Source organism: Lissotriton vulgaris, chromosome 4_1 (genome assembly GCF_964263255.1).
Source record: "Lissotriton vulgaris chromosome 4_1, aLisVul1.2, whole genome shotgun sequence".
In the NCBI taxonomy this organism is placed as follows: Eukaryota; Metazoa; Chordata; class Amphibia; order Caudata; family Salamandridae; genus Lissotriton; species Lissotriton vulgaris.
Window position 1 is genome coordinate 57305550 of NC_141691.1, and position 15952 is coordinate 57321501.

At 45.2% G+C, this 15952-nt stretch overlaps 1 protein-coding gene across 1 annotated transcript in view; it reads left to right on the forward strand.

The window, feature by feature from the left end:
• The window catches only part of TEX11 (testis expressed 11), a 1326855-nt gene that overhangs the window by 719236 nt on the left and 591667 nt on the right, over window positions 1–15952 (forward strand). Inside the window, exon 16 of the mRNA XM_086918299.1 lies at window positions 12668–12805. Coding sequence (XP_086774425.1) covers window positions 12668–12805 — 138 coding nt within the window. The remainder of the gene's footprint in view (window positions 1–12667; window positions 12806–15952) is intronic.

Genomic DNA, 15952 nt, shown 5'->3' on the forward strand with positions numbered 1-15952 from the left:
AAAAAGAAACAGGATTAATTGCGATTTTGGGAATCATTTATTTTCATTCAGTTGGCCTTCTTTACAAGAAACATTCTTGTCCTTCATTGACTTTATAGTAAATAGAAGTATCGTTTCATATTGGCATTTTGAACTTGATGATTCGAACAATTGCCGCTATTTGTAAATCATGTGCATAGATGTTTTGTAATTCTGTTCATTTTTTGATGTATTGAAAGTGTTGGTAATTTTGTGTTTTGCATATTTTTCATTAAGTGTTATATGTTACGTGTCTTTTTCAAACATAAAAAATTTTTTTTGTACTTTGAAATTGAAAAGCAAAGGGTGAAACTAAATAAACCCACATATTCAGAAGTAGACCTGAGTTATGTGCTTTAAATCATTAAACAAAAAAGAAGTGTGAGGGGAGCAAGTTGTATATGTCCATTCTGACAAATCAATCCAGCATCCATTCGAATCCAATTTACCCATTTTCTCCTTCCATGCATTCTTCTCACTTTCAGTGGCTTCATTCTGGATTGCCTTTACACTTTCAATCGTATTCTCGCACATCCCTGATTCAGCAATCCATCTTGCAGACATTGCAACATACATTTGACTCATCATATTCTTGGCCGTCTCCTTAGCGACCTCATCTGCGAACGCATTCCCACGACCAACGTCATCCGTAACCTTTCGATGGGCACTGCATTTCACAATCGCAACTTTCTTCGGTAAGGTCAGAGATTCCAACAGGTCATTGACTAATTGTCCATGTTGGATCTTAGTCCCATGGGACGTAAAGAAACCTCTTTCCTTCCACAAACGACCAAAACTGTGTGCTACGCCAAAGGCATATTGACTATCAGTAAACACATTCACTCTCTGTCCCTCAGCTAGAACACATTCTCTCGTCAATGCAATTAATTCTGCAGCTTGGGCAGAATTCTGACTCACTCTTGCAGTCTCGACAATCGTGCTCAAAGTCGTAACTGCGTACGCACTAGTCACATCACCATTCTGGAGTTTAAAACAAGATCCGTCCACATACAAAATACCATCTGGGTCTGGTAATGGAGTATCTTTTAAATCAATCCGTCCTTTTGTCTCTTCCTCAGTTCTGAAACAACAATCATGGGGTTCCAAATCACTCGACTCCTAAGTAGTCGGCAATAGTGTTGCTGGATTCAATATGCTGCATCTCTTAATCTGAATGTGACTTGCCAAAAGCGTCAGCTCATAGCCTGATAGTGTAGCACTGGTGAGGTGCTGAGTTTTTGTTCGATTCATGAGTGTATCCACAGCATGCGGAACCATGACTACTAACATGTTGTTCATGACCAATCCAGCAGACTGTCGAATAGACACTGCAGCTGCTGCTGTAGCTCTCAAACAACTTGGTAACGCTCTGGCTACCGGATCTAATGTTGATGAGAAATACGCACAAGGTCGTTGCTTGTCACCGAATTGTTGCGTCAAGACACTCAACGCGCAACCCTCTCTTTCGTGGACATATAGTGTAAACGGCTTACTGTAGTCAGGAGTACCCAACACAGGAGCTGAACACAACGCATCACGCAAATCAGAGAAACTCTGCTGACATTCATCAGACCATGGCAAAGGACTCGGAACACCTTTTCCAGTCAGAGCCACCAATGGTTTTGCCATAAGAGAAACATTTGGGATCCATTGTCGGCAATATGACGTAATACCCAAAAACACACGCACTTCTCTTTGTGTGCTTGGTACCGTCATCTGTGAAATTGCTTTAATTCTCTCTGGGGTCAACCTTCTTCCCTCCTTTGACAAAAGATGACCTAAATAGGTCACTTCTTGGCAACAATATTGCAGTTTAGAAGGTGACACCTTGTGATGTAAGTCTGATAAATGATGCAGCAAAGAAATTGTAGCTGTTTTGCAAGTTTCCTCGTCATCAGCAGCCACTAAGAGATCGTCTGCATGTTGGATGAGAGCAGCACCAGGAGGAAGCACGAAAGTATCTAAATGACTTTTTAATGCTTGGCTGTAAATCGAAGGGCTCTCACAATAGCCTTGTGGAGCGCGTTTGACTCTAAAACTACGACCACCTGAGGAGAAACCAAAAATATCCCTACTTTCTTCGGCTATCGGAATGCTGAAGAAAGCATTCTTCAAGTCAATCACTGAAACCCATGTAGCTGAGGCAGGAATCAATGTCAGTACTGCAGTGATATCCAGGACAACAGGAAATTGCGGAACCACAATTTTATTAACCTCTCTGAGGTCAATCACAAATCTGTAGACTGGAGGTTTGGAAGGATCAGTGCGTTTCAAAATCGGCAAAACAGGACTGTTGCATATATTTCCTCTAGTTTCTTCTATCACATCTTTCTGTATCAAATCCTGTACGATCAGTAAAAGCGCACGTTCACCTTCATTTGAAATCCGATACTGTGGGATTCGTGGAAATCTAACATTCGCCTTCAAACTCACCACATAGGAGGAATTTCCAAAAGACCTACATCATTAGGACCAGTTGCCCAAAAAGTATCAGGGAGAGAACGTAGCTCCGGTGGGAGCTTATCCATTGACAAATACATTGGAGAGATCACTCTCTTTCCCAACGTGAGCTGTACTCCTGAAGGAGAGCAGTACAATGTCGCATGCAGGCGTTTTAACAGATCTAGACCAAGCAGATTCTCATTACAACCAGTCGTTAGAATAAGGGGTGCTTCTAGATGACATGGTCCAACAGAAATGGACAAGGGACCAGAAACAGGGTTGTGAACAGGGGTGCCTGAGAATCCTACCGAAACGTTTGTTAAGCCAGACAAAGGTGCGCCAGGAAGTTTTGCATGCATAATTGAACTTTTTAGCCGCACCAGTATCCAACAGAAACGGTTCAATCACACCTGATGTAGCTACTTTGACATAAGGTCCACTCTGGTCGACTGAAACTGATACTACTCCCTCTCTTTGCCTATGGCTGTCCTAGTACTCACTTTGCTGAACTTCTCCATTACCCTCATAATAATCTTCAACATGGTATTGTTGAGATCTACCCGATGGCACATTCTGCTGATCAAAATAATTAGAGGAACGATCAGTCTGTGGAGGCACAGCACCACGTCCTCTGCCTCTAGGAGCTTGCCTAATATCACCACGGCCTCTCAGAGCTGGGACACCACTAGTTTGTAGATGCAGAACTGGACACTCATTCTTATAATGACCCTCCTTTTTACAATAGGCACACTGATTCCATGCTACCTGTTGCCGAGGAATACCATAATCAAACCTTTGGGACATTCCTTGCTGGAACTGTTGCTGAAACTGGGGTCGCTGCTGTGAATCTGACTGATTCGAGCGAGGCGGATACGCCTGTTGCAAAAGAACTTTAGTTTTCAAGTCTTTCGTCTTCTTCTCTGACTTTTCCTTCTCTTCTTTTTCTCTATTTTCGTAATACGGAGCCGTTGCAAGTATCTGTGCTGTCGTCGATACCGCCCATGCACTTTCAGAATCCTTCAACTTATTACTTAATTCAGGCAATAGATTAAACACAAACTTGTCGACAAACAATCTCTGGCCTCCCTCAGTACTCATATCTTGACCACTATGGTCTACGAAAGTCTCTTCAAATCTGGTGAAGAAATCAGAGACACTTTCATCCTTCTTTTGCTTGCATGCTGATAATTTATCCCAGTTGACACGTAACGCTGGCATCAAAGTTTTCATCAAATCGATTATTCTGCCAGGCAAAGCAGCAATCAGGGGCTCAGGTTTAGCACCACCAATCTGTTGTGCATCTGCCGCTACAATAGCTGGCCAATCACCTCCTAAGGCAACTTGATGATCCTCATGGCGAATTTTGGCCCAAATAGGCTGTGGTACTACATTGCCAAATAGCATCTCAATGTCTGCCAAATTCATGACGCAAGCTTGAACTGTCTGGGTCAACTCTTTATAATAGCCAGCAGGATTCTTACGCGGGTCTGGCAATGCCTGTTTTACTGCTAACACTTCAGCCCGTTTCCACGGAATGTGTATCCACACTCTCTGAAACTGTGCTGGGGCAGCTTGAATACCCAGATTCGCATTAGCTTGAACTGCTTTGCGCCATATCGGCGTAACTTCCCTCATTGGATACTGACCTCGCTTCTTCCTAGCATTTGGAGAACCATCTGAGTCCCTTGGTGATCGAAGAGGAGAATCAGACCTGTATGCTAAAATCAGTTCTATCGCTTCCTTTACGTCCGGACCTACTATCATTCCTGCAGCGAACCTTCGCTTAGTATATATCAAATCAGCGGGAACTGAATCCAAGTCATCATCATCCCATTCCTCACGCAAAAGGGAACACATCACATCAAATACGTATCGCTGAGTTGGTTCATTCCATTGCATAAACGTATCCAACACTCTTTGTGCATCATATTTCACAGTTTTCGAAACCCACCTAAGAGCTGTCGAATCTAGCATTTCTCGTTCCTGGGGACCAGGAAGCTGACTACGTCTCTGTGTAGAGTCAGAAACGGGGGTCTTAATTAAAGACCTGTAAAAAGGAGTCAAAATATTAGTTACAGAGTCAGTTATTTTCCGACGAACAGAAAGCGGAGTCAGAATGTTTACAGAGGTCAGGGACAAGGAAGCTGGAGCAGACGAAGTTGTAAGGGTAGGAGTAGTAGGCAAAGCAGTTTCCGAAACGACAGGCACAGGTGGAATAGGCAACCCAGGAAGAGGGGGTGCCGGAGGAACATTAACTACAGGAAGGACAGGAGCTTGGATCAACAGAGGAGGAACAACTATTCCAGGCTGACCCACAGCCGGTTGTACGACAGGTGGCAACTGAGGTGCCGTAACACCCTGTGCATACGGTGGAGGTGATCTCAAAAGATAAGACAACAGGGGATCCTTTTCAGGGTCCTCTACTGGCTTAGCAGGACACGATGGCAAGGCAGGGTAGCACTTGTCAATCGCCAGATTATGCTCTCTATTCGCTACCTCTATCGCTTTTTCAGTTTCGTTGACATGCAACTGCCTAGCAGACTGCATTAGAGTCAACTCTTTCTCTTTCTGTTCCTTTTTTATTTTTCTTATTTCTCTCTGTCTGGCTTCCTTATGCCAAAAACGGAAAGAATCAAACATTGCCGGCCGGGCTTTCTTCTTACATAATTTCACTTCCAGATTATCTAGAATTTCAGTTTCGAAGCTACCATGTGGTGGCCAACTAAGGACACCATCTTTCCTGGTGTATCGGACCCATACTTCATTATAAGTGATAGGACCCACACCATGTTTACAGTAGAGCTCATACGTTGGAGTTCCAATTGGAGGAACCAGACACGTGTCCTCCAACCGGGAATCCCTGTTGCAACTTAGCCAGGACAGGAAACAATTACTACGGCTAGCCATTGCAAACTAAGGACAAAATTCTAACCAAATGCGCAAAGAACGTAGGCCTACCACAAGTATCCAAATGACCCAATACCAAAAATCAAAGATTATCTTGACAAGAGCAACCGGTGATAATCTACAAATTCAAAACAAGCGTATCCAGAAAAACAAAAGGATTATCCGTACAAGAGCAACCAATGATAGATCCTTACAAGAGCAACCAAGAGCAACCAAACTGGGTGTAACCCACTTACTACTTAACTGAAATGTCGAAGACGTCACCAAGGAGAACCCGTCTACGTCTCGCCGTACTAAGGTCTGCACCTCAGGTCAAAGACAGGGCGACAGTCAGGGCAGCGGTCCTCTGTAGCCGTCTGGGAACGGGAACCCTCGTGGAAGAGATCGTCGGGCCACTTTTACGACATGCAGGGATCGATGAAGCGGGGTACCTCCCTCCGGAATCTCACACAAAGCTCCTCGAAATCTTCAGGCTTTGGACCGGTACCAGTTGACGTCGCCCCGACGTTGGGCGCCAAATGAGGTTCTGGACTATTTTTCCTAATGTCTAGAGGTGTCAGGGAAACACACCCAAAGACCCCTGAGTTCCTTCCTGTCTCGGTGCACAAATAAACAGAGACACGGGCTTCTCGATGGTGGCGTTAGAGACCAAGGTTTATTTACTGCAGGGATACAGAAGTCACAGGAACCACACAAAGGCAGATTCTAGGAGACTGTTCGAGTTGTACAAAGTGGGTCGCTCCTTATATACATGAAAAATGACTTTAGGCAACATTGTTAAAATATCTTTCATGCCTAGCCCAGTATCCCAAACAAACAATAAACATATACCAAACGATAATTATTTGCAAGTTTCCAGTATTCGATCAAGTCTTCATGTCAGTTTTCTATTCATAGATCGATCCGCCTCATCGTAAAAAATGTTTCCTCCCCATAGTAAAAGCCCAGAAGGAAAGGAGCAGAGCCAGGTGTAGAAGATAGAAGGGCAGGATAAGAAATGCTTGAGGGTCATAAAACGGGCACGGCCACGGTCTTCGGCCTCCTAATCGTAATCAGGCCAACGAACACGAGAACCAGTATAGCAGGACTGGCCTCACTAAAAGGGAGGCAGCTTCTGCCAAGTCACGCAGCATCAGCTTTCTTGAACTAAGGCCTACGTGTCCCTAACAAGGTGATTCAGCCGGGTTCAACGTCCGTCCATTGACTATGTGAGGGCAAGAAACAAGTTGGACGCCGTATCTAAAGTGGATGCCGTGTGTTATCAACAGAATGCCCTGTTTCTCAGTGAATCCATGCTTGTAGCACAGCGAAAACACTGCCACATACTAAAGGGATCATTTACGGTTCACTGGTACCAAAATCGTGTCAGTACTACGATACCGAAAACACGGGTTCGGATCGCAACGGAACCTCAGTTCAGGCAAGTAAATTCGGCTCTGGGGCAGTTCCTGTGGGCAGGAGGGGCGGTGCGAGTGGCCTTGCACACCTGCTTTTTGTCCACATACTGCGGGGGACTGGCGACATCGGACATTCTGTCCTATTATCAGGCGTCCCACCTTCTGGTCCTGAATGAATGGTGGTATGGGGACAGGGGAGACCCAGCCTATGAACTTGAGCGATATCTAATGCACCCTGAGAAGCTACACACTATTTTATACTCGGCACGGTTGAGGAAGGCGCTGCCCAGGGCTTCTCAAGTGGTCTTTCAGATCTGGCGACAGTCGCTACGGCGCATGGGATGGTGTGGTAGCCTTACGGGGGAGACCCCACTCTGGCATAATGGGCGGCTGCCGGCGCTGACATCGCTGCGGGGCTTCCGAGGCTGGGATTCTATAGGAATCTCCACACTAGGACACGTTCTGAAGGGCACGTCACTTAAGTCCTTTCAGGAGCTCAGTGAAGAATTTTGTATGCCCCGAACGCAGTTTTTTAAATACCTACAGTTCCGTTATGCCCTTGCGCCCGCATTGGAGGGACTGGACTCCTTGCTTGAATTTAGTCCGATAGAGGCGAAGGTGTTCATGGGAGACCTGGAGGAGAAGAAAATATCCAGAATCTACCAAACACTAGTCACGCATTGCTCATCCTCTCTCCAGACTCTGCGGGACTCCTGGGTAAAGGATGTGCGGGAGCTAGAGGAGGAAGACTGGAGAGAAGCCCTCGAGTCCCCAAGAGGAGCGGCAATAGCAGTGCGTCTGAGATTCATCCAGTTTAAATATCTGCACAGGGCCTATTACACCAGGCAGAGATTGTGGCGGGCTGAGTTGATTGAGTCCCCAGTATGCTTGAGGTGTGGGCAAGAAGTGGGCACTTTCCTACATACGGTGTTGGGTTGTGGTAGTTTGACAAGTTTTTGGACTGGGGTGTGGGACTGCTTGTCTGAGGTGTTGGGCTGGGACCTCCCTCGCACCCCCAAACTAGGGCTTCTTCACGTCCTTGAAGGCGTTGGTGGTAATATATATAAGCGACACTTACTCCTGCTGGGTCTTGCAGTCGCAAAGAGGGATGTGGCTCAGGCATGGAAAGACCCCCGGGCTCCCAAGGTGGTAGTGTGGAAAATGGGCCTCGATTTTTGTATGGGGTTAGAGCAACCAGTTTTTGAGGCCAGGGGCTGCCCCAGGAAACATTACAAAATATGGAAATGATGGGCAGATTACAGGGGACTCTGGCTGGAACCGCCAGCATTGTTTAGAGACGCAGAAGGGCAGATGTGATGGGGACATGGGGGCGAACAGATACACACTGCTATATGTATGTAATTCTTTTCACAGGAATAAAGAGACATTGAGGGCGGAGAGGCTGGGGGGGCGGTGGGTGGGGGTTCAGGGTTTTTGGCATCAGAAGTTATATAGATCGCTGATTAGTTTGTGATTTGTATGTGGCAGTTCCTCCGGGGTACGGAGTGCTGTGTCCTTTGTACGATCTATCAATAAAAAAAGAGTTTAAAGCAAAAAAACTATTTTCAATGTTTTTTAAGCACGAACATTAAATAGTGAATAAGTGCACGCTTTTAATGTATTGCTCCTCCCTCTGTCTTGAGCGGGTTCAAAGTGGCAGTCGCTCTGTGTCACTTATATCAGCGGCAGTATAAGAGGCGGGAGAGCTTTACCTAGGCAGGATACTCCCTGCAGCAAGTGTTAAGAATGTTCTAGTGATCTTGCACTTTTCTCTCTATTATATGGCTCAAAACTGGATCACAGATGCTCCAAAAGTTGGAAGTCTGTTGACTCTGACATCACAAGCCCCCTCCGTGTTCGCATTGTAGCTGGGCATGGCCTGACCCATGGAAGCGCTCTATATAAGCATGTGCATGAATACAAAGGTTGTCATGGCACTTTAAACATTTCAGCACTTGCTACAAAGCTTGTCTATACACGCTAATTCCTGCTAAAATTGCGCTTTTGTAAGTATTGTTTTTAGGTCGAGGACTGCGTCGCACTTACTTGCCTCCTGCATCTCTTTATTCTGTCTTATTCCTCTCATGCATCTCTTCATTCTGTCTTACTCCTCATGCATCACTTTATTCTGTCTGTCTTTTTCCTCTCTGGCATCTCCTTATTCCATCTTACTCGTCTCCTGCATCTCTTTATTCTCTCTTACTTTTACTCCTCTCCTGCATCTCTTTATTCCGTCTTAGTCATTTAAAGCATCTCTTTATTCCGTCTTACTCCTCTCGTACCTCTTTTTATTTCATCATACTTGTCTCCAACATCTCCTTATTCCGTCTTACTTTTGTCTCCTTCATCTCTTTATTCCATCTTACTCCTCTTGCACCTTTCTAGTCTCCTCTCATGCATCTCTTTATTCCGTCTTACTCCTCTCGTGCATCTCTTTATTCCGTCTTACTCCTCTCATGCATCTTTATTCTGTCTTACTCCTCTCATGCATCTCTTTATTATGTCTTACTCCTCTCATGCATCTCAATTCTGTTTTACTCCTCATGCATCTCTTTATTCCGTCTAACTCCTCTTATGCATCTCTTTATTCCGTCTGACTCCTCTCATGCATCTTTATTCTGTCTTACCCCTCTCATGCATCTCAATTCTATCTTACTCCTCATGCATCTCTTTATTGCATGTTACTCCTCCTATGCATCTCTTTATTCTGTCTTATTCCTCTCATGCATCTCTATTCTGTCTTACTCCTCATGCATGCTCTTTATTCTGTTTGTCCTCTCATGCATCTCTTTATTCTGTCTTAATCCTCTCATTCATGCATCGCTTTATCCTGTCTTACTCCTCTCATCCAGCTGTATTCCGTCTTACTCCTCTGATTCATGCATCGCTTTATTCTGTCTTACTCCTCGCATGCATCCCTATTGTGTCTTATTCCTATCGTGCATCTCAATTCTTTCTTACTACTCAAGCATGTTCTTTATTCTGTTTGTCTTCTTGTGCATCTTTTTATTCTGTCTTAATCCTCTCATTCATGCATCGCTTTATCCTGTTTTACTCCTCCCATGCATCTGTATTCTGTCTTACTCCTCTGATTCATGCATCTCTTTATTCTTACTCCTCTTGTGCATCTCTTCATTCTGTCTTACTCCACTTTTACCTTTCTAGTCTGTCTTACTCCTCTCATGCATCTCATCTCTCTAACCGTATCTTTTTCTCTTATACATCTCATGTGCGTCATACTCCTGTCATGCTCCTCTCTAGATCGCATTTTACCACTGTCTTGTCTTGCTTACTCCTCTCATGCATATCCTTATTCTTTATCTTATCATGCACCTCACTGGTCTGGGTTTTACTCCTCTCATGCACTTCTCTAGTCCTCATCTTACTGTCATCATGCAGCTCTCTGGTCAGTCTTACTCCTCTCTTGGATCTCTCTAGCATCTCCAGCATGTATCTTACTCCTCTCATCCACCTCTTGTCTCTTACTCCTTTCATCCACCTCTATAGTCTGCATCTTATTTCTCTCATCTATCTCTGTAGTCTCTTACACCTCTCATACATTTCTCTAGTCTTTGTCTTACTCCTCTCATGTACCTCTGTAGTCCATGCCTTGCTCTTCTCCAAGTCTTACTCCTTCCTTGAAGCTCTCTAGTCTGCATTTTACTCCTGGTGTGCCCACTGCCTTTGTCTTACTCCTTCCATGAAGCTCTCTAGTCAGTGCTTGCGGGGGCGATGTAGACACTTGGGTGTAGGGGCACAGTATGGTGCCACCAGCGTGGGTCACATGGGGCCCTGTACGGGGGCAGGGTGGTACCAGGACGCTCACCTCCCTTTAAATATGTCGTAATAGCGGAGGGGTGGGGCTGCCGGGCTCCAGCCGGGGATCGGTGCCAACCCGGAGCACCTGACTCTCTCTCAAAGGCACCATGCCCACCAGGACGTGGTGCCAACAATCCTGACGTTCAGGGCCTCTGACTCCACTGGCTCTTGGGCTCGCTGCTGTGTGGTACAGGATATGCAGGGCAGTCTCACCTCTTCCCGTGCTGGCTGTTTCCGCCTTCCATAAAGTAGCGGATTTGTATTTTTATTCCCGGATGTCACTATAATATTCAGTGGCAAGCGCCTGTGGCCGATTTGCGTTTTTCACTCCTTGTTTAGTTTCAGCGCGCGCTACTGGTATTTATTAATGCTAATATGTGTTAATCCTGGATTTTCTGTGCCTCTCTTCCCCCGGTTTTTCTGTGCCTCTGTTCCCTGCTTGTCATCCCGGTTTTTCTGTGCCTCTGTCCCCCGGTTTTTGTGTGCCTCTGTTCCCCCGGTTTTTGTGTGCCTCTGTTCCCCCGGTTTTTCTGTGCCTCTGTTCCCTGCTTGTCATCCCGGTTTTTCTGTGCCTCTGTATGCGTGGCTCTGTCTGTGTGTGCGTGGCTCTGTCTGCGTGTGCGCGTGGCTCTGTCTGTGTGTGCGTGGCTCTGTCTGTGTGTGTGTGTGCGTGGCTCTGTCTGTGTGTGTGTGCGTGGCTCTGTCTGTGTGTGTGTGCGTGGCTCTGTCTGTGTGTGTGTGCGTGGCTCTGTCTGTGTGTTTGTGCGAGGCTCTGTCTGTTTGTGTGTGTGCGTGGCTCTGTCTGTGTGTGTGTGTGCGTGGCTCTGTCTGTGTGTGTGTGCGTGGCTCTGTCTGTGTGTGTGGCTCTGTCTGTGTGTGTGTGTGTGCGTGGCTCTGTCTGTGTGTGTGTGTGGCTCTGTCTGTGTGTGTGTGTGGCTCTGTCTGTGTGTGTGTGTATGCGTGGCTCTGTCTGTGTGTGTGTGCATGGCTCTGTCTTTGTGTGTGTGCGCGGCTCTGTGTGTGTGTGCACGGCTCTGTCTGTGTGTGTGTGTGTGGCTCTGTGTCCGCGAATACTCTCTACTACTCTCTAATGCTCACCTATTGCCATTGTAAATGACGATATCATTTATTTATGTTTTTAAAAAAAAAGAAAAAAAATGTCATGAGCAATGCCAATAGCTCTACCTTTAATAATGCCGAGACCATTGCATTGTAAATGCTTGTTGTTGGTGCTACGAGGCGTTGAATTTTTTTATTGTGCCCAAATGTGATTTTATAAAGGATGTATGACTTCACAATGCATGCTTTTACCACTCATGCTTTTACATCGCAACTTTTACAACGCATAGTGTTGAGGGATGCTGGATAGTGAATAGTTTAATTTACTATTCCAACTCCAGTCCCCGTGGATAGTAGGGAAGGTGTTGGATAATAAATTAAATCTATTCCCTATGCTAGAGCGCCCCCCAGCGCAATGCGTTGTAATGGTTTGGGTTGTAAAAGTTGCGATGTAAAAGCACTGCGTGGTAAAAGTTGCGTTGTAAAGGATGTTTGCCGTTATAAATCTTGTTTATTGCACTGAAATTTACACAGATTTAAAATCTCTTGAGTTCTATGTATCATCAAACTGTTGCATTTGACTCCTTCACAAGAAAGTGTGTGCAATATTGAGCAGCAAATGACTTACCTGGAAGTGTTATATGTATAGCGTTACTCTCAGTTCAGCACAATTGACCTCCTTTCATGTGTTTTTTTCTATTTATTTTTTACACATTTTTTGTCTTTATTAAAGATAATCACCATCACACAATACAGATATTGTTGAACGTTGCAGTCATGGTTTAGCAACATACATTGTGTATCATGCAGCATTACTTCCTCATCAATATACGGTACTGTAAAGTAATGCGTTATGTAAAAGAAGAAATAATTCACTTGTCAACATCATACCATAAAGATAGTCATCATCTTGTCATTTTCTATGTTGCGTTTGCCCTGTTCCCCATATATCTGCCCCGTATTGCCATGTGATGACCCTATTAGTTGGTCGATAGTCATACATATGTGTTTTTTTCTATTTTTAGGAAAATAGTTTCAGTGAGGCGCTTCAGTGGTACAACTATTCTTTCAGTTTTTATTCCGCGGGACAAATTGATCCAAACCTCGCCAAGCTCCAGAGGAACCGAGCATCCTGCCTCCTCCATCTGAACCAACCCGAAAAAGTGAGTCACTGATGAGAAATTGTTGCTTAATGTCGAACCAAGAATGTTCAGGAAATGTAAGAGCTCTCAGTCTAGGATCCTGTGCACAGGCCCTGAATCCAAGTGTGTCAGGGAAGTAAGTGCTGTTTACCCACCTGATACAATCCAACGCCGGGGCTTCGGAATGTATCAGGTGCAACAAAAAATGTAAATTGATACCTGTATAGCGCACTACTCACCCGCAAGGGTCTCAAGGCGCTTGTACGAATACCGCTGTGGAACCCGTCCTGGCTTTCCCTTCGAGGCGTCCACTCCTGGGCACCCCCAAGGTGGAGGCCAGGCATCCTTAGCGTTGTGGAGATTACGCAAGTTATTGCCCAGAGTTGCAGAGTGGGACTCCATGCAGCAGACCCTGATGCAGAGGTCTAGCCCGGGACCAGGGTTCAATTCCCTGCCTCAGCGGGTCTTGGGCTCAAAATTCCACGGACCTGATAATTCTCGTCTTGATGCCTATTCCAATCATGGAGTCCCACTCTGCAACTCTGGGCAATAGCTTGCTTAATCTCTACAACGGCCCCCACAACGCTAAGGATGCCTGGCCTCCACCTTGGGGGTGCCCAGGAGTGGACGCCTCACAGGGAAAGCCAGGATGGGTTCCACAGCGGTATTCGTACAAGCGCCTTGAGACCCTTGCGGGTGAGTAGTGCGCTATACAAGTATCAATTTACAATTTAAGAAGTGATGTATTATTTACAAAAGTCCACAAAAAGGTTATTCTTGCTGATCTGGGGCCCGATGTATGACCCTTACAATTTGCGAGTTGTAAATTATGTTGTTTGGCGACTCACGAAATTAAATCTACAACAGTGTCCCAGACACTGTTTGCGATTCCTAATGGGGTCAAAATTGCATGGTTCATTAATATAGCCTTATAGCCCGCCGTAGAGGGTTATACCGGCTATTAAAGGCCCTGTCCAGCGTTAAAGGCCCCGAGCCGGAGGCGAGGGCCTTTAACAAGGGAGAGGGACTTTAATAGCGGTATAGCCCATCTACGAAGGGCTATAAGGCCATTAGAACATTTTGTCACTAGAGGACAGAATGTTCTAATAAAAAAAGACAAAGCCTTTTGGGAGCGTGAGGGGATTGAACTCCTCTCAAGCTCCCTGAAGCCTTTGTTCACAGCCAGAGCTGTGATCAAAAAAACATTGGAATGTTGGAGCTCCAGGCTTATACCAGCCATTATAAGCCCAGAGCACTCCATTGTTTTCAATGGAGCTCCTAACATTCCAATGTTCTAATATTCATGAGGCAGGTGCAATTTGCTACCCCATTGGGAATGGCTAGCACTCCCAGGTATGGTGGCCTGCTGGGGTCAGCAGACCACCATGTCTGTGACTCCTTTTAAATTGAGCAAGTTTTTTAAAAAAATGCAGCCCGTTTTCCTTAAAGGAAAACGAGCTGCATTTAAAAAAGAAAAATGAAACGTTTCTGTTTCATTTTTTGTTTTTAAGAGCAAGCAGCGGTCCGTGGGACCACTGCTTGCTCTTAAAAACATATTTCGCATCCATTCATAAAGGGACCATCGTGACCCTTTCCGTCTGCAAGAGGCTCCCCACCTACTTGAAGTAGGTGGTAAACTGCAAGGGTTTTGCAACCGTAATTGCGGTTGCAAAACAATTGTACATTGAAGTGCAAGTCGCTAATAGGAAGGGATGCCCTTGGCACGCCCCTTCCTAATAGTGAGTCACAAACCCTATTTTGCGAGTCGGTAATAGGTTACCGACTCGCAAAATAGGGTTTGTACATGGGGCAGACCAATTTTGCGGTTGCAAGCGTGCCGATTTCCTGTTCGCGATCGTGAAAAACAGTCGTACATCTGGCCCTTGATCCTGTAATTGAATCAAGACAGTTTTCTTGATGATCTTATACATGAAAGTTAGTTGGGTGATGGGGCAGTAGTGGGCTAGAATATCCCGGTGCAGGGTAGGCTTCTTGAGCAGGAGGAGAATGTGTTTTTGTTGTTTTTTTTAGATCATCTGTGAAGGTTCCTTGAATATGGAGGTGTTGGTGATGCTAAGGAGGGTTGTCAGATCTCTATGACGTAATTTCATATAGAATGATGATAGAATGTCATCTTCATAGCTAATGAAGATATCTGTGAGTTTCATATATGAGAGGAGACTAAAGGCGGTCCACTTGGAAATGGAGCGGTGGGTGACTCCAGGGAGTATAGCCGGTTGTTTGATATTGTCAATGTGAGTTCTGAGTTTGAGGACCTTCACAGTGAAGAAGTGGTTGTTGGTATCACATTTGTTAATGAAAATTGGATAGGCGTATTGGGAAGTGGAGTGACGCTTAACTGCCTTGAAGAGCACTTTACTTCTGTTGCTTGTCTTACTCATGGTCGGCTTGTAGAGGATGTATTTAGCTGTGTTGATGGAAGGTCTGCATGTAGATTTTGAAATGAGTGAAATAGAGCAAAGACTTGAGAGCACCTAGGTACTACTTGTGTTTTGAGTTGTGTTGATGTCCACTTTGTATTTCATTTCACAATTATTTTTGGCCGGGGCATCTGACTTAGGCTATAGGAAGTGTGAAAACCTGATGAGTTCATCTGGGAAAGAGTTCATGTGGAGATTTTTGAAAGAGCGCTGTTTGTTTTTTCTCTTTTCAGTTGACCTTGGTATGGCTTCTTGGATAGAGAATGGTTTGCTGCTTCAGCCAGTCTAGAGACCCTGCGGTTTTGCATTGGTTTGAAGTTGAAGCGGTTACAAAGAAGTCAAGAGTGTTACCTTTACAGCGTGTAGGCTTGGCAGAATGTGTTGCTTGATGTTCAGAGTTTTGATTATCTTGGTGGTTGAATCTCTGGGAGGTTGAAATAGATGAATGTTGGATGGTTGTACAGCACACAGGCATATGTGATGAGGTCTGTGAATTCTTCAAAGTCCTTGTTTAGTACAGGTGGATGTTTTGGTTATTACTTGAGGGGTGTGACAGGTGTACTCAAATGACTTCAATGTTGTTTGCTACAGGAACATGGTTGGGTGGAGTTGTCGAAGACAGCAAGTCCTCGGTCTGACTTGTGTGTGCAGTGAGCTTCTTGGATTCTGAAGACAATATCTTGGATGCATGTGGATGTGGGTTTGATCCATACTAGTGTGATGAAGA